Source organism: Python bivittatus, unplaced genomic scaffold (assembly GCF_059951505.1).
Source record: "Python bivittatus isolate LINGU-HERP-01145 unplaced genomic scaffold, Pbiv_v1 ctg000390_np1212, whole genome shotgun sequence".
In the NCBI taxonomy this organism is placed as follows: domain Eukaryota; kingdom Metazoa; phylum Chordata; class Lepidosauria; order Squamata; family Pythonidae; genus Python; species Python bivittatus.
The window spans coordinates 3,841,551-3,866,651 of record NW_028277070.1 but is presented as its reverse complement, the minus strand read 5'-3'; the positions used below and the strand labels follow the sequence as shown (position 1 = coordinate 3,866,651).

The window sequence follows — 25,101 nt, the reverse complement described above, 5'->3', positions numbered from 1 at the left end:
GTGAAGATGACAGAATTTGCAGAAGTGGCAAAACTGACTTGTCTGATTGATGGAAAAGGCAAAAACTACATTTGTCTGTGACTGGAAACCCTTTATGGACTTTTTGCTGAAAATGGAAAAAAATGAACTTGTGATTTATGTGATGGAAAGGGTAGAATGTGGAAAGAAGGGAGCCACGCTGTAACTTGAGAGTTGTTGTTGTTTAGTTGTTAAGTCGTGTCCGACTCTTCGTGACCACATGAACCATATTGCGCCAGGCCTTCCTGTCCTTCACTGCCTCCCTGAGTTTGCTCAGTTTCATGCTCATTGCTTCAGTGATGCTATCTAACCATCTCATCCTCTGCCGTCCTCTTCTCCTTTTGCCTTCAATCTTTCCCAGCATCAGGGTCTTCTCCAAAGAGATCTCTCTTCGCATTAGGTGACCAAAATATCTGAGCTTGAGCTTCATTATCGATCCTTCCAATGAGCAATCAGGGTTGATTTCCTTTAAGATTGACTGGTTTGACCTCCTAGCAGTCCAGGGGACTCTCAAGAGTCTTCTCCAGCACCACAGTTCAAAGGCATCAATTCTTCGGCGCTCGGCCTTTTTTATGGTCCAGCTCTCACAGCCATACATTACTACCGGAAAAACCATAGCTTTGACTATGCGGATCTTTGTCGGCAAGGTGACGTCTCTGCTTTTTAATATGCTATCTAGGCTTGCCATAGCTTTCCTCCCAAGGAGCAAGCGTCTTTTAATTTCATGGCTGCAGTCTCCGTCTGCGGTGATCTTGGAGCCCAAATAAATGAAGTCTGTTACTGCTTCCATTTCTACCCCTTCTATTTGCCAGGAATTGATGGGGCCAGATGCCATGATCTTAGTTTTTTTAATGTTGAGTTTCAAGCCAGCTTTTGCACTCTCCTCTTTCACCCTCATCAAGAGGCTCTTTAGTTCTTCTTCACTTTCTGCCATTAGGGTGGTATCGTCCGCATATCTGAGGTTGTTGATGATTCTCCCTGCAATCTTAATTCCGGCTTGTGATTCTTCCAGCCTGACATTTCTCATGATGTACTCTGCATATAGGTTAAATAAGCAGGGTGACAGTATACAGCCTTGTCGTACACCTTTCCCTATTTTGAACCAATCGGTTGTTCCATGACCGGTTCTAACTGTTGCTTCTTGGCCCGCATACAGATTTCTCAGGAGACAGGTAAGGTGGTCTGGAATTCCCATCTCTTTAAGAATTTGCCACAGTTTGTTGTGATCCACACAATCAAAGGCTTTTGCATAGTCAATGAAGCAGAAGTAGATATTTTTCTGGAACTCTCGTGCTTTCTCCATGATCCAGCGAATGTTGGCGATTTGATCTCTAGTTCCTCTGCCTCTTCGAAACCCAGCTTGTACATCCGGTAGTTCTCGGTTCATGTATTGCTGAAGCCTAGCTTGTAGGATTTTGAGCATAACCTTGCTAGCATGTGAAATGAGTGCAATTGTGCGATAGTTTGAGCATTCTTTGGCGTTGCCCTTCTTTGGAATTGGAACGTAAACTGACCTTTTCCAATCCCGTGGCCACTGTTGCGTTTTCCAAACTTGCTGGCATATTGAGTGCAGCACTTTAACAGCATCATCTTTTAGTATTTTAAATAACTCAGCTGGAATACTGTCATCTCCACTAGCTTTGTTGTTAGCAATGCTTCCTAAGGCCCACTTGACTTCACTCTCTAGGATGTCTGGCTCAAGGTCAGTGATCACACCAGCGTGGACATCAGGGACATTAAGATCTTTCTTGTATAGTTCTTCTGTGTATTCTTGCCACCTCTTCTTAATCTCTTCTGCTTCTGTTAGGTCCCTGCCTTTTTTGTCCTTTATCATGCCCATCTTTGCACTAAACGTTCCTTTCATATCTCCAATTTTCTTGTAGAGATCTCTAGTCTTCCCCATTCTATTGTTTTCCTCAATTTCTTTGCATTGTTCATTTAAGAAGGCCTTCTTATCTCTCCTGGCTATTCTCTGGAAATCTGCATTCAGTTGCTTATATCTTTCCCTTTCACCCTTGCTTTTTGCATTCCTTCTTTCCACAGCTATTTGTAAAGCCTCATCAGACAGCCATTTTGCTTTCTTGCATTTCTTTTTCTTTGGGATGGTTTTAGTTGCTGCCTCCTGTACAATGTTACGGACCTCCGTCCATAGTTCTTCAGGCACTCTGTCTACCAAATCTAATTCTCTATATCTATTCATCACCTTCACTGTGTACTCACAAGGAATATGATCTAAGTCATACCTGAGCGGTCTAGTGGTTTTCCCTACATTCTTCAATTTAAGCCTAAATTTTGCAGTAAGAAGCTCATGATCTGAGCCACAGTCAGCTCCTGGTCTTGTTTTTGCTGTCTGTATAGAGCTTCTCCATCTTTGGCTGCAAAGTATATAATCAATCTGGTTTCGGTATTGACCATCTGGTGATGTCCATGTGTAGAGTCGTCTCTTGTGTTGTTGGAAAAGAGTGTTTGCTATGACTAGCTTGTTCTCTTGACAGAACTCTATTAGCCTTTGCCCTGCTTCATTTTGTACTCCAAGGCCAAATTTGCCTGTTATTCCGATTACTCCTTGACTTCCTACTTTAGCATTCCAATCCCCTATGATGAAAAGGACATCTTTTTTTGGTGCTAGTTCTAGAAGGTGTTGTAGGTCTTCATAGAAGCGGTCAACTTCAGCTTCTTCAGCATCAGTGGTTGGGGCATAGACTTGGATGACTGTGATATTGAATGGTTTGCCTTGGATACGCACTGAGATCATTCTGTCGTTTTTGAGGTTGTACCCCATTACTGCCTTTCCCACTCTCTTATTGACTATGAGTGCAACTCCATTTCTTCTAAGGGTTTCTTGCCCACAGTAGTAGATATAATGGTCACCCGAATTAAATTCACCCATTCCCGTCCATTTCAGTTCGCTGATTCCCAAGATGTCGACGTTCAATCTTGTCATCTCATGTTTGACCACATCCAGCTTGCCTTGGTTCATAGATCTTACATTCCAGGTACCTATACAATATTGTTCTTTACAGCATTGGACCTTCTTTTCGCTTCCAGATACATCCACAGCTGAACGTCCTTTCGGCTTTGGCCCAGCCGCTTCACTCTTTCTGGAGCTACTTGGAATTGCCCTCTGCTCTTCCCCAGCAGCATATTGGACACCTTCCGACCTGAGGGGCTCATCTTCCGGCGTCATATCTTTTAGCCTTTTGACATTGTCCATGGGGTTTTCTTGGCAAGGATCCTGGAGTGGGTTGCCATTTCCTTCTCCAGTGGACCACATTTTGTCAGAACTCTCTGTCATGACCTGTCCGTCTTGGGTGGCCCTGCACGGTATAGCTCATGGCTTCGCTGAGTTACGCAAGCCCCTTCGCCACGACAAGGCAGTGATCCATGAAGGGGCTTGAGAGGATAAGATATACTTGAGAGGATAAGATATAAATGCATTCATAACTGCTGTAAAGAAAATCAGAAGCCGCTTCTTTATATCTTTCTCTCTCTTTTCTGCTTTTCTTTCTTTCTTATTTACTTATAACTTTTTTCTACTTCCCTTTTTCTCCTTAAATTTGTACTGTTTTTATTTTGTAGATTTTCTTCAGTAAAAATAAAAATATCTAGTGACATATTTTGAGCTTGAAATCAGACAAACCTGTTAATTCCCTTCCTTTGATCTTTGCTGTCATAGAAATGTCTTCATCCTTTGCTGCCTTCCTCCATGACATTAATCTCTTTACTGCTCCAGCACACGATAGTTCTTTAACTATTCTTGAGCCCGCCTCACCAAATAAAGCTACAGCTTCTACTACCAGACTTTTAATTTCTACTTTTATAACAAGCACTTCTAAGATGACCTAATGTTCAGTGTAGAAAGTATTGTTGTCCACGTATCAGGGGTGTCTGCAGGATATGGTCAAAAAGTCAAGATGGCACTTGGGACAGTAAGATTGAACCCTCACCTGGTTTTTATTTAATCATTGTATTTCAAATGGTTAGTGTTTAACTTTGATTCTAGTGGTTGCTCTTCCCATCCTGCCATTCTTAAAATGTATTTACTTTGTAAAGTAAACAGAAATGGGGACAATACGCATTCTTATCTCATTTCGTTTCCCAATTTTGAACTACTCCATTTATCCAAGCTCCTTGCATGTGGTCATTTGTTCATTACAATAGTGAGAAATATAATTCTAAATATATTTCACATTCTTGCCCTCTACACCAGAGTTCCTCAACCCTGGCAACTTGAGGATGTGTGGACTTCAACTCCCAGAATTCCCCAGCCACATCTTCAAGTCATCAAGGTTGAGGAACCCTACTCTACACAACCAAAGACCTTGCGGTAATCAATAAAGGTTAACCATCTTATTAAATCCTCGTTTTCTGTTACCCATCTTAGCTTATTTATTTCTTCATTTACTTTTGAGAGCCTGTGTAGTCTAGTGGTCAAAGTGCCAAACGAGGAACAGGTCTTACCATTAGCCAGAGAAGTGCAACCTATCGCCCATTACCATTAATATTACTGTAATACACCTTGTATTACAGTTAAATATAAGAGCATAAATACTAACTACAATACTATACTGACTTATTTATTTACTGGGGCTAATATGCCACTCCAGTGCAAGGCGATTCTGAGTGGCTGACAACCTTTCTTTCAGTAAGAAGATTAAAAATAGCAAAACAACGTAAGAACAACTGTCAATAGCAAACAACATTTCAGAAAGAACTATGGCCACTGAGGAACAATAAAGATGCAAACTCAGCTCAGAGAAGAGCTTTCAAATCATCTCAGCTCCCCACCCACCCAACACTCTGTTAAAAAGCCAGGTTTTTACAGCTTTCTTATAAGGCTTGGGGCTATTCTGATTTTGGGAGGTATTTCTGAAATCTGCTAGTTCATCTGGCATTTCTCTCTCCATGTAAAACCTCTATATAAAATTTTAAGAAACAATTTATTTTGCTTGAGGAATTAATGTAATGTTCCAGCAATTTGCACGTGCTTTTGTATCTCCCAGTCACCTGTTCGTATGGCTTTAAAAGCCAACGGCTAACCGTCGGCTAGAAAATCATTGTGATCCTATCATTTTTATTACCAGTGGGTCAAAATGAAACAATAGGACAGGCATTGACCCCTGCTTGCAGCAAATTAATTTTTAAAGGCTTTGGGGAAAAACGAAAGCTTGAAGAATTGACAGCCAGCAAATAAATGATCAAAAGTTCTAGCTGAAGGTTAACTGATGTCATGTGAACCTGAGTATTTTATTTCACAAGCCAAACAATAAAGCTCTTGACCTCCATGGAACTACACTTTCTAATGAGCAGCTGAACCACCGTTGCTTTATCAGGTATTTTGGATATATAAAATGGGAAGCAAACCTGTTGCTCCATCAGATGTTTTGGTGATACAGTGCCATTCTCCACTAATACTTCATTTTGCTATAAAATCACTGAAAGACACCACGTTAAACAAATTCTTCTAGCTCCAGAGAAGCAATAAAATATGATCGATATAGTCCAGCCCATATGAAACCAGTTTAAATTTATTTCAAGAATTAGGTACCAGTTTAAAAATTAAAGCAAACACTCAACTCTCTCCTTGAAAAGAATTAAGTCTGCTCTGGCTCATGGAGGCTTCATGGACATCATCTTTTATTGTTCTTAGCAACAGAAATAAATTATGACGAGCATCTGGCAATAACAAGACTTTTTTTCTGCTTTGCAGCCTAGCCTAAAACCGTAGGGTTTTCTGGTCATCTCCCAACCATACCCAACCCAGCTTAGCTTCCAAACTCTTAATTTACTTCACTGGGGCTGAACTGTCCTCTTTCATTCATCAACCTGCTACGCTTCATTAGATCCAACAACTATGACATTATCAACCTTGTCAATGCAGTAATTAAAACACTGAATGTGACAATGCCCCACTGCTAAATAATGTGCTTTGCCATAGTCTAACACATGCGCCAGTCTTGATATCCCCAGATTTCTCCAAGGAGCTAATCGTCCAGACGGACGCCTCTGGAGTGGGCGTGGGGGCGGTGCTGGCCCAAGAAATTGAAGGGAGTTTGAGGCCGATATTGTATCTCAGCAGAAAATTGTTGGTGAGGGAAAGGAAATATGCAGTGGTGGAGCAAGAGGCGTTGGCAATCTTATGGGCATTGAAGAAACTGCGCCCTTATTTGGCGGGCAATCGTTTTAGATTGCAGGTAGATCATTCGCCTCTTACCTTTATTCATAGGATGAAGAATGATAACATGCGTGTAATGGGTGGGCGTTGCAGATCCAGGATTTTGATTTTGTAATACAACATATTAAAGGGAAGAATAATTTGGTTGCAGATGCTCTGTCACGTTTGGGAATGGCTCATCCACAAGGGATTGGACCCATTCGTGATGGAGGGGATGTGATGGAGATCCGGGATTGGGGGAATTAACTTGTCTTTTGTATATTCCCTTGTTCTACCTAGTAGATGGAAAAGCTTCCTGACTCCACTTTGAAGTAACGGGGATAAGGCTTTTATCACCGGTTAGAAAAAAAAACAAGCTTTAGGTGTTAAAAAGCTATAAACATCTGTAACCAGATTGTAACCAGATAAGATCTTGGGAAGGAACCCCAGATGTATCCTTGGATTGTAACTTTTGCGAACTCTGTTAATTAAAATCAAAGCAGCGCACTAAATTGTTATCACCTGTGAAAGGGGGTGGAGGCCAGCCTGGAGAGGGTACTTAAAATAAGCCCCTGGAGCCATAGGAAGAGGATGGGGGAGAGCTTTGGAGAAGAAAGGACGTCTGCATCGAATCCTTGCTGGTCTGCCGGAATCAACTTTCCTGAGGAAGCTGCGAATCTCAAGCCTTTACAGTGGTACCTCGGGATACAAACGCCTCTACTAACGAACTTTTCAGGTTACGACCGGCTCCGGCTGCAAAAATTTACCTCGATGTGCAAACTCCGCCTCAGGGTATGGTCATTTTTCCGCCCCTGACACGTGGTCCGCGGCCATTTTTCCACCCCTGACACGTGGTCCGTGGCCATTTTTCCGCCCGACACGTGGTCCGTGGCCATTTTCCCGCCCTGCCCCGCCCCGCCGCGTGGTGCCCGGCCGTTTTCCCGCCCCTGACGCGTGGTCCGCGGACGCCAGAACGGATTAACGGTAATTACATTGAACCTTATGGGAAAATTTGCTTCGGGGTGCGACCAAATTCGGAGGGCGGAACGGATTAACATTGAACCCTATGGGGAAATTTGCGTCGGGTTACGACCAACTCGGGATACGCCCAGAGTCACGGAACGGATTAAGTTCGTATCCTGAGGTACCACTGTATTTCATCTGTGCGAGGGAGGGCCCTCTCGTCCGTGTTATTCATCATTAAGGCTTGCTCACGTGAGGCTGCTTAGGCGAAAAGGGATTTATTCATCTGCTTTTACTTTTATGGGACTGTTTGCTTTGAATCAAGCAAGTTTTAACCTGCAGTTTAATTTTTGTATACAACCCTTTTGAGCAGTGAGTAAAGCTTCAGTTGGAAAGTTAATTCAATTGCTTCTTAAGTTGTTTGTCATTGCACATAACCAGGAATGGAAAGAACCCAGAGAGATGTACCAGCCCCGAGGGTGGTTGTCACATGCGGGCTAGAGTCCACCCTGGGAATCAAACGTTACTAAGGGAAAAGTGACAGACTGTCCCTCGACTTGAGTGGGCTGACAAAGTGCCGCCTTGGGCTGGGACCACAGCCCCTGGCCAAATAATTTTGAGGATGGGTTCCCTGTCTGCTGCGGCCATCTGCCCCGATTCTCTGAACAGTCTACCACAGTGTTTCTCAACCTTGGCCACTTGAAAAGGTGTGGACTTCAACTCCCAGAATTCAGGTAGTCTGGATGGGGTCAACTCAGAAAAGTTAAAATGGGGTTGGATAGTTTGTGTCCTGTGTGTTGTGGGAATCTAGCCATTTCCTAACATCTGTTATGAACCAGGCTACCTACTTAAACCACAACATAATTGATTTTTTTTGTGTTTTGTTTTAACCTGGGTTTAAGGTTTGGAGGAACACAGCCACCATAACTGACGGTTCCCATTGCTGAACCCTCATTTGCCTCATTTGCTTGAGGCAAACCATCCTGAACTGATATGAACTAAACTGATGAAATGCCTTATAAATGTTCACCTGCTAGTTTTAGGGAAAGAGGAGAACAAGAAGAATCCCAAAATTATAACCGAAGGGAGCATTTGACATGCTATGTCACAGGAACTGTTTTAGGTATCTTTTTATTAAAAACTTCTGATTTGATTCCTCTGATCAAAAACTTGCATGTAATTTACTTTAAATAATTTAAAAGGAAGTCTTCTTAGTTATCTGGGTCTCAGCGAATGGCAGCACCCTACTGGCCTTGAAAACTGAACAGGGTTGGGCCGGGCTAGTATTTGGAATGGAAAAAGCAAAGGATGCTGGGTAGCCTGGGAGTTTGAAGAACAAACCCAGGGAGGCAATGAGATGCCCCTTCCAGGCTGCGTGGTTGAGTCCCTGTAGTCATCAGAAACTGAGCGGAATTTGAGGACCATTTTACCTTTAGCTAGCCAGAGGGGGAAGACAACTTACACACAGTCTCCCCAGGAGAAAGGTTTCATTCTTTATCGAGCACCTTGTGCTTGGCCAGGATACATCCTGGGTGTCCTGGTGGAGGTCCTTGCAGGAGGCTCAGTCTGCTATCTCAAGAATGACCTAAGCATGGCCCACCACCCAAAGTGCTGTAAAGCAACCCAACACTGGTCCAACCCTTGCCCGAATCCCAGACGCAGGAGAACCGAAGGCAAAGACTTACACACCTGATGACAAAAGCTAAGGGTTCTCGAGGCACCTCCCTATTGAGAAAGAACTGCAGTCCTTCAAAGAGCTTCTTCTGTTTCTCCAAGTCCTCCTCCTCCTTCCGCCGGGCCTCCTCTTGTTCTGCCGTCTCCTAGGAGAGAAAAAGTCTCCATCATAAATTGGATAAGTAAATATATCGGATGGATGGATGGATGGATGGATGAATAAATAAATAAATGGCTCAATTGTAAATTGGATGGATGGATGGATGGATAGATCGATCGATCAGCCCCCTCTTGGCCACCTTGGAAGGCTCGCTCTATGGGACGTATGTTGAAGGACTCCAAGCTGGAGTTCAGAAATGAACTGGGGATGAGAGGAGCTCTTGTCCAAAGAAACAGCACCCCAAAGGCCCTCTGTCTTTTCCTGCCACACTCAGCAAAATAAAATAAAAATTTATTCTGTTTCGCTTTATAAGAAGTTCAGAAAGTTTGAGGGAGGTTCCTATAAATAAGAATTCAAGATCAAAACAATAGTAAGTGTGGGAGAAAACAAAATGGACTGTCGTCCATCCCAACTCCCCTGCTTCCTTGCCAAAACTTCTGCCTCCTAGTTGGTTGTAAAGGCCCAGATAGTTGGCAACCTCTACCCAAACCTGGCTGATCTCAAACAGCAAAGGAGGATTGGATGGGGATGGACAAGCAGCAGAAAATTGCGGAATATCTGATTAGACTGGGAAGTTGAAAAAGCATCCTGCGCGAAGACCTGAGCAAGCCATTTCTGTATCGCTGCCAAGAAAATTATATGGGCTTATCCTTCAAGTCATGCCAAACCTCCCTCAGGTGGATGGGATCAAGGAAGCAAGGCCTACACAGATTTTAGGAAGGGAACTTTCATGCTGGTCTGGGGTAAATACAGAATCCAATAGAAGAGGATATCTGTAGCTCAGGGTTGAACTGTGGAGTCCTTGGTGCTCTCTGAGCTTAGTTCTTTCTTGCAGACATTTCATTACCCAACTAGGTAACATTATCAGTGCACACCATTCAAGAGAGACAATAAAAAAGCTAGGAAGGAAACAAAAAGATCAGAACACATCCTCTCTGGCACCCAACACCCAGATAAGCAGGGATTAATACCAGACAAACAATCAAGCAGAAAACAATATCCTAATCAAGGAACTACCAAGGAATTGGGGGACCACACCTCCACCAACACTGGCAGAGCAAGCTACTGTATATAAACAGGGAGCAAACTCCACACTCACAAGCACTGATGACGTTACCTAGTCGGGTAATGAAACATCTACAAACGAACAGCCAAGCTCAGAGAGCACAAGGACTCCACAGTAAATACAGAATCTTGGAAACTGCAGGAGAAATTTCCCACCCTGTTCATTAAGGTGGAGTCTCTCTGCAGGACTGGAAGCGCTTCTTCCCACCTGGACCGAGCTGCAGTTTATCCCTTTCTATCTCTTGGCTGCTGATCTCTCTCTTCCGTTCCTTTCTCCTGGTCTTGTCTCGCAAGCCCACTAGGATTTGAGCTTAATTTGCAGGAAGCCTTATTGTTACGAAGCCGGTGAGGGAAATGGGGGGACCATCCCTCGGTCCCCAGTGGGTCTCCAAACTTTGTAAAGGGAAGGCAACAATACGCTTGGGGGGAACGAAGTCGGTATTTTTCAGGACTATGCAAATTGGCCCTACATTAATTATGAAATAAAGTCTTAGGCCATTGTGAGCTTAACGTGCTCAGCGATAGCTATCTCAGAGTAGGGACGAGCAGCATCTGGCCTTATCTGCTACATCTGGAGCGGCATAGCATCCCCCCAGCATCCTGTCTCTCTGAAGGCATTCCCCCTGGGCTCCAAAAACAGGGGCGTCCAGAAAGAAGACATTCTCCCCGGATCACGCACTCCTTCCATGAGAAACTCATCCACTTCGGCTTCATCTTCTATGTTTGGGGCAACAGCTCGAGCCAGGCCGGTGCTGAGAGCCGACAGTTTCTAAGGGGGGGGAAAAAAAAAGAGAGAGAACTGTTAATTGATGGAGGTTTGATCCTACTGAACTTAAGTGAAGCGTGCAGTTAGTGCAAAGCAGAGTTTCCCAACCTGGAGAGTTTTAAGATGCGTGGACTTCAACTCCCAGAATTCCCCAGCCAGCTTGCTGGCTGGGGAATTCTGGGAGTTGAAGTCCACGCATCTTAAAGTTGCCAAGGTTGAGACACACTGGTGTAGAAGCTGCAACGTTCATTGAGGAGGGATGGAGAGGAGAATTGGGAGCACGGGACTCCTTTGGGGGTCAGCACTCTCACCTCCAAGGTGCTCTCTGAGTCCAAGGCATAGGCTTCTCCATCCTCTGGTTTCATCTCTACTGAAGAGTAGCCTTCAATCTACAAGAGCAGAACACAGATGTGGGGAGGTCAGCCCTCCAAGGTAGTCCGGGCAGGAAAGCCAAACCATGAGTACTAACACGACCTTTACTGCAAGGCTGCAGCAACAGAATCTTGCAAATCTGAGAGCATTTCCCCCTTCCCCTGCCTTTGCTTCCCAGAGAACTAGGGAGGGTCCCTTCTGAGACGCTTTCTCCACTACCATTCATCCTCTGGACTCAGATTTCTCTTATTTATTTATTTATTTATTTGATTCCCACAGCCACCCATCTCAGCAAGTGACTCTGGGTGGTGAACAATCGTAAAAACATAAAACTATTAAAAACAGTTACAGCCAATACAAAATAAATATATATATGGTCGCAGAGTAAAATGATTGTGATAGGTGTCAATATAGCCAGGAAACAGGGCCCTTCACACACTCGGGGCCCCAGGGCCAGGCCCATAAACAGGTCTTTAAAGCCTTACGAAAAGCCCACAGGGTTGGGGTCATCCTAATCTCTGGAGGGAGAATGCTCCAGAGGGCAGGGGCTACGGTGGAGAAGGCACGTCTCCTAATCCACACCAGCCGACATTCCTCAGCTGACGGGGACTGCATCATGCCCAACCTGCCAGACCAAACTGGGCAGGTAGAAACAACCAGCCATAGTCTAGACTGTGGCTCTTCTTCCTGTCTCCCAAGGTGATTCTCTTTTTTTTTATATAATTTTCACTGAAGATTATATAAAACAGATAAAACTAATACAACAATCAAATACGAAAACAGATTTAAAAAAAAAAAGACAGTGCAAAGAAAAAGAAAAAAAGACACCCCCCCCCGCAAAAATAGTAGGAAGAAGAAACTTCCCTCTTTATCCCCAGCAAGTATATACAACATTAACAACTTATCACTGTCTCTTAAAATACCACGAAATACATCTTCATTCCATACTTCACCCCATTTTCTATAAGCCCGTCTCTAAATCCTCAGCTCTCCTTATTAATCCACAAAAGGTGTAAAGATTAACAGACTTAACTAGCAGTATACGCGTTTAGTCCTCCTTTCCGTTTAATCCCCCTAATCCCTCTCTTAATAATCAAAATCTCATCCCCATTAACAATTAAGCATTACAAATGAATAAAAAAAATAACCACTAATCATCACCCGAGATAGCAACCCCTTATTAAACTCTCCCAAGGTGATTCTCACAGCCCATTACAGGAACATCACCAAGGGATCCCTGGGGGTTAGGACAAGGCCCATGGGTGGAAGCTTTTAGACGGAGATCCAGACTCAAGATCAAGAGGAATTTCCTGACTGGGAGAGCTGTGAAGCAGGGGAACAGCTGCCTCCTGAATCATGGGAGCTCCATCACTGGAGGTTTTCAAGTAAACATTGTCCAGGATGGTCTGAAGGTTCCTGCCCTGGGCAGAGGCTGGACTAGAAGACCTTCAAGGCCTCTTCCTACCCTAGGATTCTAGAGTCATTGTTCCTTTCATATGAATGAGAAATATGAACATTCCGACATGCTACTAACATAAGAGGGACACTTTCCATTGCAGTCAGCCTTTAAAAAAAAAAAAAAAATTAAGAAACAAGGCAGACATTTTCCCCCAGATCAAGGATGGAAAGTGATACCCTAACAAGGATTACCTGAATTATGTTTAGGACAGTGCCCAGCGGGCAACACCTGGCTGATCTCTAAAAGCTAAGCAGAGTCAGACTGGGTTAGTACTTGAAAGAGAGACCACTAGGAAATGCCAGGGCTCTAGGTTGGACGGAGAAGTCAAAGAAACATTCCCCAGACAAGGCAGTGGCAAACCACTACAATGAGGCGTAATGGTTGAGGTGTTCATCCAAGGAGATCCAGGTTCAAGTTCAGCCTCAATCACAGAAACCTGGCAGGGTGAGACACTTCCTCACTGCCCAAGACATCTGGAAAGCATCAGGCTGGGTGTCAGCCCTTTGAGGTAGGCCAGATCAGGAAACTGACTCCACAAGAAATGCTGGACCTCTTATTGAGAGAGTCTTGAAAGCCTGACGGCATTTCCCTTCCCTCCCTCTTATCCCAAACAGAATCAAACTGGGTCACTCTGAGTTTCTTTCTAACTCCTTTTTCCTTTCTGGGGCTTCATTCATGTTTTGCCAATGGCCTTGGCGTAGTTTTTCCAAGGTCCTCTCTGTGGTTCTCTGTCTGGGGAAGCTGTCTGTAAGGAGGGCGCTCTGCTTCTCATAGCTTGTCCATCTCACTCACCTTCGGGGGATAATGTAAGTTGAGAGATTGGTAGAGGCGAAAATTGACAAAGCCCAGGAGGGTGGTGTAGAATTCAGTGAAAGTAGCCATTACTCTATAATCCACATCTGTTGGGTGCTGGAAGGCAGGAAGTTTAGTTTAGTTTATTATTATTGATTAGCCATTAGGACATATCAAGATATAGAGTATAAAACATATAAAATATAAGACCGTGTTTTATGTTTTAACATTATTAAGACCATGTATTAAAAATAGGGTAAGAGAAACAAATTAAAATTAAAAGAAAAAAAGATGGAAATCATATTTCTGTATCACCCCTACAATTTACTCCAATCAGATCCACATATACAGATCTCAATTGTGCTGTTTTGTTCAAGTAAAGGGCTATATTATATGTAATTTTTGAATTCTGACCGCACATTAAATATGTTGCTTTAATATAAGGATCCCCATAGATCATTCATCTTCTTGGAAGGCAGGAAGTGAGTCAATCAATCAGTTTGCACAAATTTTAAAAAAACAACTCTCAGTTCTATTTTCTTGTAAACAGGAATATTAAAAAAAAAAAGGTAGAAAGTGTTGGATAGATGGCTAAAAAGGAAGTTGGAATACAGCCAGTATGAGTGATACACCCCTGTATTATCTCAGGTTGCCAATTTCGTCAGGCAAAACTGTGCCCGTGTTTATAGGGTAGCTTACCTGACTGCGTCATGGGAACGTGTCCAGAGTCACTGGGAGTCAGGCAGTATATAAATTTAATAAATAAATGAATAAATAAACGAACACACACGAAATGTAAAGATACTATCTGCATCAGCAAGGTGTCACCTTCACGTTTATGGTACGTGGGGAGAAAAGTCCCATTTCAAAGCTATCCTTCCCGGATCAGGTTGGAAGTCTGATAGCTGTCTCAAAAAGGTTGACATTTTACGGGCAGCAGAAACCTTAACAGGTTCTTTTCTAATGGCCCCAAACAGGCGAATTGCTTAGTTAATAGATGGGGAGGAAAAACAAATAAAGGCACTTAATGTTTTTAGCTTGCAGCAAATGGAAATAGAAAAGTATATAAAATCACGCCTGGCATGGAAAACGGGGGTAAGGAACAGGTTTTTCTTCTCTTCCCCCAAGGTTAGACCTCCAGGTCATCCATAGAACTAAATCCCGAGAGATTCAGGAATGGCAAAAGACGCCACTACCAGAAGTGATGATGGCCTTAAAGGGGACTGGACTAATCCGTGGAGATCCAAACAGCCTTAGTGGTTGTTCCTTGGTCTCTTAAAAGCCAGCTCTCAGGGAGCAACAATGGAAGAATTATCCTCCTTTCCACAACTGTACACTTCCTGAGCACATCTGGATGGCTGGACTCATCCAACAGGGCTCCTCTTATGCTCTAACGCTCTATTCAAATAAATGCAAAGCTCAACTTTGGAATTATTTTTACTGGAACACATAAACTTAACGAAAGTGGCACATACTTTATATTAGAGTTCATTTCTACTCAAAAAACCCCGAACCAATCATGACAGAAAATAAAATTCTAATTTGAGTGTGTCTCTACAGATTTGTGCACAAGGGATCAATGACTTCCTACAGTCATTTTTGAAACTATCAGTTGCAAAAACTGATTTTACCAGGGACGCAGAGAGTCCAGTTGCTGAATTTTATTCATATTCTGTCCCTCAGTAGATTGCTGATTTATGAATTCAGGAATCCCTTTTCTTCCCATATAAATTTCCACTGCTGCTTATCTTATCACTAATCTTTCCCATCTCAGAATACCAGACACCAAGTCATGGATTTTCTGCAGACGAAGTGACTTAAAAGTTTGACTAAATAGGATTACTTGGACGACTGCTAGAGCAACAGAAAAACCCAGATATAAATAATTTTATGCCTGCAATACTGACATCCTAAAATGCCATTAATGTTGATAGAATTTTTACTTCTGTTTTCTTATTCTCAATACTTTAAGCTTTCTAAATAGAATGTTTATAATTTACAACCATATTACATCAATGTGATTGCATTGAAATAATACAATTTATCAAGATTTATAACATTACAATAGAAGGGAAAAAAATATGTACAGGCACAGGACAGGGATATCTGGACTGGTAATCATATTTAAGAAATAAAATATAAAGTTAAAAAAAAAAGACAAACCAAGAGGTATGTTAGGTAAATAAATGATGGTCTATATCAGTGTTTCTCAACCTGGGCCACTTGAAGACGGGTGGACTTCAACTCCCAGAATTCCCCACCCAGCCATGCTGGCTGGGGAATTCTGGGAGTTGAAGTCCACCCGTCTTCAAGTGGCCCAGGTTGAGAAACACTGGTCTACATTATGTAAATAAATGATGATCTGTAAATAAATGATGGCCTGTGTCTCAAGCAACTAGCCACAAACTGGTTTCTAACAATGAAGCTCCATGCTTGGGTTAATTTTTAATTGTCATTTTCACCTTGTTTTTTAAAAAGTTCATGATTTTCATCCCGAGAGAACCGCTAAGGACTAAATACAAGAGTTCAGCCTGCAAAAGATGGAAAGGAACTGGCCATCTGGTCAAGACAGCCTAATTCTGTTCCTGGAGATCCACGACGGATTTGTCCGATTGGACCAAAAGGGAGCCAGAACCGAGGCAGGGTCAGGATGAAGGAAAAATGGTTTGCACTTCGCGCGTTGTTGTAAGCTTATTCCGCTAGCACGTCCCGAATGGACATCTGCTGGAGTCTCCACCTTCCTCCCTCTTGCAACTCAATTTGCAAACTGACGCAGAGAAACATCAGTGAAGGCCACAGTGAAGCGAAGGATGGAAAAACGAGCAACTCACTCATTTGGGATGGGACCTAAACTGTTTCTAGGAACCAACTGCTTATTTCACACATGCTATGTTAATTCTACTTCAAGTGCAAATGACCGGCACTGGATTCATTGAGCAACGCTTGCCTGCACTCAGCCCTTGAGCCTGAACGAAGAGGGTGTATTTGATTTTTAAGGAGAAGGTCCTGGGGGCAGAGAAAGAACAAAAGGACTCTTGTCCAATGAGTTAAATGACCGATACTCACATTGTGGGAAAAGGCATAGGGGGTTATCCAGGTGACAAGCTGCCCCAACACCTCAGCCTGATAATAGATGCCCTTAATGGAGAGAAAGACCTGGGGAGGAGCACAGAAAACAAACTCAGCCAGAAAAACAGCCAAGAACTCCAAAACTGCAGACAGGTAAGAAATGACCAGCAGCTCCTTCGTTAATTGATCCTCTTGGCACGTACAGATCCAAGAGAAATTGAGCAGCGTTTGCATCTCCTACGGGCCCTTCCCGGCTCACCTTACGTAGACCGTGCGAGGCGATGACGTAGTTGAGAAACTCCACCGTAAGCCGACGACACAGCTGGATGATCTGGACGTGGCACTTGCCGGTGCGTGGGAAGGTGGCAAAGAGGACGCACATGGAGAGCGCATCGTCCAAATCTCGCAGGGCATCCACAAAGGTTGGGTATCTGCAGCCATGATAACATCAACACCATCTTTGTAGTTTTCTTGCCTGGAGTCCTTTATCCAAACTGTACCAACGCTAATTTCACTCTCAGGGGCTCTTTTTGGGCAGCTCTGCCTCCCTGACACTTACGCGAGAGAAATCTGCCCCCAGGACTTGATCCTGCTGCTCCTGGGTGGAAAGATGTCCCAGCTTCCCTTCTCATGGAAGAAGCTTTTCAGACCTCCAAGACTGGGTTCACGAGACTAATCGAGTCAGTTAGCTAGCGAGCAGCTGCGTTTGCAGAAGCCGAACTTTACTCACATTGACTTTTTTGTGGCTTAGAGCAGGCAGAGATTCAGCCTGTCCCCTTAACTTATGGCTTAATGCATCACATGAACTCCAGAAACGGGATAATTTAATCAGCAAGTTAAACATGTTCAGGCCAAATGACAAAGCTAGAAAAGGGCCAATAAAGATTGGCTCAATATAAAAGTGAGTGTTCAGATCCCGTTATGCAACCTTGCTTAACCATAATAGTTTGGGTGCCCAGTCAAATCTAAACAGAACACATTCAGGCTCAGATTGAATGTGGATCCAAACCTAACTGTATGTATAGCCATATAGGGACAAAGCAAATGTATTTTATTAATTATGAACATCCTTCCACTAAAACTGCATTTATCTGCTTCTCAATATCTTCCTTTCCTGATAAATGCAGCTCTCCAAGAATTATCAGGCCCATCATAACACTACAACTCTAAAAAAACCCAAAGGTTAAATATAAAGTCCTCCAAGATGCAAAGAAATGAGAAGGATTGGGACTGCCTGATTTGAAACTGTATTTTGCAGCCATTTGGTTTGGATGCAAGAGTGGGTGCTGCTAAGAAATAAGAAAATTCTAGAACTAGAAGAGCATGACCTGAGGTTTGGATGGCATGGTTTTCTATGGTATGACAAAGTTAAGGTTAATGCAGATTTTAAAAATCACTATATTAGAAGTGAGAACCTTATGACCACAATAGGGACTGGAAAATTTGTTGTTAAGCAGGGTGGTTGTTAAGTGAGTCATGCCCAACTTTACAACCTTTTTTGCAGCGGTCATTAAGCGAATCCCCATGGCCATTAAGCAAATCACGTGGTTCCCCATTGATTTTGCTTGCCAGAAGCTGGCTGGGAAGGTTGCAAATGGCGATCACATGACCCCAGGGCACTGCAACTATCGTAAGTGCAAGCTGGTTGCCAAGTGCCTGGATCACAATCATGTGACCGCGGGGGTGCTGTGACAGTTGTAAGTGCGAGGACCAGTTGTAAGTTCCCGTTGTAACATTGGTCACTAAACAAATGGTTGTTAAGTGAGGACTATATAAACCCAGATTGTGCCTGAAAATGCCTTTATGAGTCTCAGCAGAAGCAGCATTTTATAGAAAAGAAATAGTAGGCAAAGAGAGTTAGCGTATAGAGAGCTGTTAGAACAAGAGCACGGAGAATATAAGATGAAATCAAGAGAGCAACTGACTGCAAAGGGATCTAGCTTTCAATGATTTTTGTATACACGGTTAAGAGAAAAATTTGGAACTGAACAGCACAAGACAAAATTTGAAATTGAACTATGTACAAATGACGAACATTCAACTGCTAAAATGTATAAACTTTTGTTGAAATTTGAAATGGAAGAAGAACAAGTGAAAAAGTGTATCTTAAAATGGGCTAACAACTTTGGACATAATATACTCATGGGACGATGGCAAAATATGTGGCTGAAAGGACTGAAATTTACATTATAATTATATGTCACCAGAGCAATTGTCTATAATGTATAAAGGCACTTCAAACTTATGTTGGAAATGTGGAAAACATGAAGAGTCATTTTATCATGGCTGGTGGACTTGTAAAAAAGCCAGAAAATTTTGGGTTCAAATACACACAGTGATGCAAAGAATTTTAAAGATTAGTATTTGAAAATCAGAACTTTTCTTGTTGGGACTAATAGAGAGACAATTAGAAAAGAGTTATGGAAGACTGTTTTTATATATGATCACTGCTGTGAGATTATTATATGCCCAAAAATGGAAAGACTCTGAAATACCCACAATGGAGCAATGATTGGTAAAGATGACAGAATTAGCAGAAATGGCAAAATTGACTTGTTTGATTAAAGAAAGGACAATAACCACATTTATCAGTGACTGGAAACCCCTTATGGACTCTTTGCTGAAAAAAGAAAAAAATGAACTTGTGATTTATGGCTTTGACGATTACAAAGGGTAGACTATAGACAGAACGAAATTATGTTGTAACCTTAGAGAGAGGGTAAAAGATAAACGAAGTTGTAGCTGCTGTTATGCAGACTGGAAGCCGCTCCTTTATAACTTTTTCTTTTCTTTTTCTTCTCTCTTTCTTTCTTTGCATTACTTTTTCTACGTCTTACTTTTCTTTCTTTTAAAATTGGTAATTGCTTTTATCCTCTTAAAAATTTCTTTAAAATTCTTTAAAAATTACATATAGATTAAACTGCTCACTTTCCCCTCCAAAGCCTTGATGGACAACTGATCCCCAGGAGTCTTACCTCTCTTTGATAATGTGGTCCAACTTATAAGCCGGCTTGTTCTCTTTCAGCCGCTGCACTGTGTTCCATTCGCTCTTCCCGTAGGCTTTACGCAATTTTCGGACAAACACCTTGAGAAGAGAAGCATGTCAGTGCCCCGCACTTCCCAACACCCAACCCACAGTTCTAGGGCCCAGCAGGCCATCCACCAACGCGTCTCCTTCCTCTTCTGCAGCAAGGCCACCCTGACACTTGGGTCCATTTCCTTTTATACTGTACGACCTATAACAATATTCAAGCATGCTATTCTCTCTCTCAGAATTAACTTCCCAGGCCAACCAGACAATTTTTACCTTCAACACCTGCTGTTAGATCAGAATGATTTTGTTCCGTACGCATTCCCAAATTCTGAAACGTTGCCTACAGACCCCAAGTGGACTAACGGACTGGTTATATTTTACAGCACTTTCACTGATTCTGTGTTTTGCTAAATCTGTTTAAACTAACCAGGTGCCTTTTTACATTTTATATTTTTGATTATGCGAGTTATTAGCTTTTTAGACTTTACTGTTATGTTGTGGCCTTTAGAAAGTGTACATGTTAACTATAGTCTTGCTTTTACCATTTTGGAGTTTTATATGATTAGTTTAGTCATGTTATACAGCTAAGATTAGATTGGATTGTCCTTACTGAATTGGATACAAATTTTTTACATACTGTTTTTTCACTGGACTATGACCATATTGAAACTATTTATCTATCTACCTTACAGACACCAGCTGGTTTAGCTTCCTCACCCAGAATGCTAGCAACTTTAATAAATGTTGGGCTGGACAAAATGACCTTAATTAATTTCGCCACTGATACACTGGGTTGTAAGTGACATCTGTACTTATCAAATCATTAACACAGGAAGAAAAGGCATTACAACTCTTCTTCTGGGCAAGTTGCAGAACAGCAATTTTTGAAAAGTGCCAATAACTCCCACCCCACCTCCTCCAAAATGGCTGTTATGCCCAGAGGTTCATCTGCTGCTTTTATACGTTCCGGGTTCCCCAGGATCGTGATACCTTATATTCCCGGAATTTGTTGACAATGGGCTCATGGAGAAGAAATTTTATGTCTTTCAAGAGGTAGAACGTCCGGGCAGCTGTTGATCCCTTGTTCACTTTCTTCTTGTGTTTGGGCTCATGGGGATAAATCCCCTTTAGGATGCAGAGTCGCCTGGAAAAGGAAAGCAGGTGAGAAAATGGGCTCAGGTTGCTTTTTTGCTACCTTAAGGTCTTGGTGGCTTCACATTTAACGGTGAGGAAGCAGAGGTCTTGTCATTCCTTTGTTAACTTTGGGGGACAGCAGGTGCCAAAACTCAACTGCCAAAATAAACCCCAAAGTCTCAATGATGGATTCACACATCCTGCAAATTCCTAACATGCTTTTGCCAAGCACGTTACGTAAAGCCCACTATCACTTAGCACAATGTGATCCTACCCAATGCTTTTCAGTCTCTAAATCTGCCCCAACTTGCATGCAAGTCAGACCTAAGGAAACAAGCGCATAAGAACACATTTGCTGCAGCAGACAGACAGATTCATCAATCAGGGATTCATCAATAACAAAGGCAAATGAAAGAGGTCACGTCTAGATGAAAAAATGCCCTATTAGGCGTGTGCAGACTCCTTCAAACTTGAAACCTGTCAAGTTCAGAATAGCTGTTTAACTGCTGGGAGCACAGATTTAAAAATGTTCAATTTCCACTGCTCCTTCTCCCAAACCAGCTTCCTTGAATTGCATGAATACACCCTGGACATTCCTATCTAAAGAAATCAGGGACAGAATGCTTCTTGCCTCCCAGCTGTTTCCCCGCTTGAGAAAGAGATAAACCCCTTGGCTGGTATGGCCTCACCTCTTGAAAACTTTGGCTCGGAAGACAGAAATCCCTCAAGGAAAACAAATTCTATATGTTCTCTGCAAGACAATCCTACCCAATGCACTCAGAGTTTTCTTTAAACACACTGCTGCTTCAATTCCCCTCCCTTAAAATAACATTTTCTCCCTATAACTTGTTCTGTATCTGAGGCTGGGTTTGCTTACCAGAACCATGGCTTATCCAACTGACCCAACAATCAAAGCCTATGTAACCTGCATAGCCTACTTATGCCGGCAGGGCATGTGGGAAAAACGGGAAACAGACAGATTCCTTGGAGTCCAGTTCAGTGTCCATCTGATTTTTCTTGGCAGCACTATTGATTTATTTTTATTTTCTTCTGAGATTTACCTCCCCCTTGCTCCTTTTCCAGCAAAAGTAGTGAGTGGGTGAAGGAACCTTAGTAGGTGACATCATCTAGCCATGATTGACAGACTTGACAATCACGGCTAGATGACATCACCTAGCATTTGGTGCACTTTGATTGGCAGAGCTTGCATTCACATGATACACTGAGCCACTAACTAGCTAATCCCCACTTTAGCACAGCCTGTTGCGGAACATAACCCACCTGGTTCTTTTATAGTTTAGTGTATCTTGCAAGCCCGGAAAACTGAGATAATTCAGTTAAACACAGTGCAGATAACCAAGTCCAAGCACCGTGTGCAGCTAGAGCAGTGTTCCTCAACCTTAGCAACTTTAAGATAGGTGGACTTCAACTCCCAGAATTCCCCCAGCCAACTGGCTGGGGAATTCTGGGAGTTGAAGTCCATCTATCTTAAAGTTGTTAAGGTTGAGAAGCACTGAGCTACAGGGTCATCATCCCCTTCCCATCAGTTCCTACTAAATTCCTACCAGGCATCATTGCAACTTCCCTGCACACAGAGCAACTCTCCCCTACGCAAGACTAGTAAATATCTTTGCCGTACCTGAAGTCCGGGAGGCTGAGCTGCAGTTTCTTCCGAGCCTTATTTCGGGTGATATAGTTGGTGGCGGAACCCCTCTCGTACTTTGGGGAAGGGGAGGGAGAAAGAGAGACAAAGTTGTTAATACCGCCTGCCTAAGGAGAGCCAACAGCTTGCTGCAGGAGGCCGGACCTCCCCAACCTGGAGCCCTCCGGATCTGCCAGGACCGCAGCACCCCCGTCGGCAGGTGGTCCCAACCCAGCTGGAAGTTGCCCGGCTGAAAAGGCCATCCAAGGATTGAGGTCGGGGTCTGTGAAAAGATCTTGAGGGACAGGAGGAGGAGAAGCCGCAGGGCTGAGCCCACAGAAGCGACGGAAGTGGAGAAAGCGTCTCAGAAGGGACCCTCCCTCCCCATTTCTCTGGAAAGTAAAAGCAGGGGAGGGGGAAGTGCTTTCAGGCCTGCAAGACCCTATCTATCTATCTATCTATCTATCTATCTATCTATCTATCTATCTATCTATCTCTTTCTATCTTTCTGTCTATCTTCTATCTTTCTATCTCTATCTATCTATCTATCTGTCTGTCTTCTATCATCTATCTATCTATCTATCTATCTATCTATCTATCTATCTATCTATCTATTTGTCGTATGGCGCATTCACATCGCAATTCAGCAGAATAAAAACACAAGAGACAAAACACAAATATATAATATAAACATATGTCTAGATTGCAAATATCCTTTTTGACGTCATTTGTCACAGCCAGGAAATCAACAGAGTCTCCATGATAGGCTCTGTTTTGGCCCCTCTGCCCCTCTCCGTCGGACAGTCTGTCTTTCAGCCCCACCACCCCAGTTCGGGGGTCTTATTTTGCCCCACTTATAAAGGGGCAAAACCTGCACCTCCACGGCGGCCCGTGCGAATCCTGCTCAAGGTTATCCACATCGCACGGGGCTGGTCAAATCCAGCAACCAAAGCCCTGCAAGTTCCTGTCTATTTACTTATGGTAGGGCACATTCGCATCGCCATTCAGTAGAATGGAAACCCCAGAGATAAAACACAAAATATATAATGTGAAATTCTAAGCGCGTGTCTAGATTCTGCTTCTAGCTTCTCGGTCGCTTGGCTGCCGATGTCCAGCAGGGCTCCGAGCAGCTTCCAAAACCTGCTTCCCGACAGTCAGAGGTAGACTGCCACTGAGCAAGGAGGCTCGACCCTCCGCCTCGGCTTCCCCAAGCGGCTGCCCTGCCTGAACACGGGGGGACGCGCAACAGCAACGGCCTGTCCGAGGAAGCTCGCAAGAGGCGAGTGGGTTGTGGGGGGGGGGGCGGCTAAACCCGGAAGTGGCGTGTCCGCCTCCAGACGTTTCTTTATACACGTGAAGGGGAAAAAAAACCCGAACGCTTTTCAGGGCGCAGCAGGACGCCGAGACATCGCTGGATCCCGGCACGCGGTACCTTCTTTTTCTCCAGGCCGCCCATCGTGGTCGCAGCAGCCGCTTCTCCCCGCCGCCTCCACCCGCGTGGTGATCCTGGCTGGCCGGCCGCGCTAAGCCCCGCCCCTTACGTCACCCCTTCTAGGGTGTTTCCATCGCTGCCTGAACGAGAACCCTAAGGGGTGTTAGGACCTCGGAAGTACTGTGAACTGTATGGATTCCGCGGGGCAGGAACATGTGAGGCTTATCGTTGTTGGTCACGCCGTGAAACTCCGGCGAGGCAGCCGTTCTGAGCAGGCATAAAATTAGAAGACCGGAGGGGGCCCTCTGAAGAAGGTCCTCTGGAGAGCGCAGAGCATGATGGGGATCGGCTGTCCGTGATAGAAATGTAGAGATAGAAAGACCTCCTAGTGCAACGCGATTAAGCCTTCCGGGTCTGTGGTTAGAGATAGGAAAAGTGAAGACTGATACTCAGGGCTGCTCTTGTGGGTTTTGTAGGCGGGATTCGCCCTTCATCCTAAACCTACGGCTTGGTTCGGTTTGTTCTCTGCCGTGTGGCACGTGGATTCGGCTTTTCCAGTAAACCATGGTTAAATAAACCACGGCTTAGAACGCTGCCCACAACTGGAGAATATGCAGCAAGGGAAAATATATCCATAACAGAAGTCTAACCCAATTTATATTGCACATTAGACAGCAGGGCGAATTTAGACATGTGGAATATGGTTTTTAGGGAGAAAGTTACGAGACCAGTTAAGAACAATAGATGAAGGGATTTAAACAGATACTAGCGATACTCTTTAATATTTCATCTCGGTTGTGGTCAGTGGTTGGGGAAATAAATGGAAGGCGAGAATGTGTCACTAGAAAGTTCCCCATAACGTTTTTACTTATGTTTTATTTATTATTTATTTATTTGTATTATTTATTATTTATTTATGTTTTATTTATTAGTCGCTTCTTTTTGTATTATTCAGCTGTTAAGATCCAATGAGGACCTTTTTTCCTTTGTATTTTATTATCCTGATAATAAAAATATTTTAAAAATAGAAACCGCCCAGAAGTCACTTTTTCATGAGATGGGCGGTATCTAAATTTGAAATAAAAATAAATAAATTAAATAAATACAAAAACTCAAGCCTGCTGCGATTTTCTCAAGGATTTTCTCCTTGAGCCATCATGCAATGCACCTTGTGTGAACAACATCAACCATTGTTTATGGATTAGAAGCCATGGTTACGGGTGAGCGTGCTGCCTCAAGCCAACCTTCGTGGCTTAGAAACCAACAACGGTTTTGTTGCAACGCACCTAAAAAGCTTACGAGAGCCTCGTGGTAAGTAGCGCTCCAGCACTAGCTTTATCTTTTAATTCTTCATTGGTCCTTCTAAA

The 25,101-nt window shown here is 43.3% G+C and overlaps 1 protein-coding gene across 1 annotated transcript in view; it reads right to left on the bottom strand.

Moving 5' to 3' along the window:
* PES1 (pescadillo ribosomal biogenesis factor 1) overlaps positions 1–23,829 on the bottom strand; it is a 28,060-nt gene extending 4,231 nt beyond the window's left edge. Inside the window, exons 1-10 of the mRNA XM_007434124.4 lie at positions 23,735–23,829; positions 22,300–22,379; positions 20,517–20,670; positions 19,468–19,577; positions 16,752–16,923; positions 16,490–16,579; positions 13,424–13,540; positions 11,112–11,189; positions 10,714–10,803; positions 8,825–8,955 (exon numbers count right to left, since the gene is read on the bottom strand). Of these exons, the coding sequence (XP_007434186.1) occupies positions 8,825–8,955; positions 10,714–10,803; positions 11,112–11,189; positions 13,424–13,540; positions 16,490–16,579; positions 16,752–16,923; positions 19,468–19,577; positions 20,517–20,670; positions 22,300–22,379; positions 23,735–23,758 (1,046 nt within the window). The 5' untranslated portion in view covers positions 23,759–23,829. The remainder of the gene's footprint in view (positions 1–8,824; positions 8,956–10,713; positions 10,804–11,111; positions 11,190–13,423; positions 13,541–16,489; positions 16,580–16,751; positions 16,924–19,467; positions 19,578–20,516; positions 20,671–22,299; positions 22,380–23,734) is intronic.
* Positions 23,830–25,101: the final 1,272 nt, after the last annotated feature.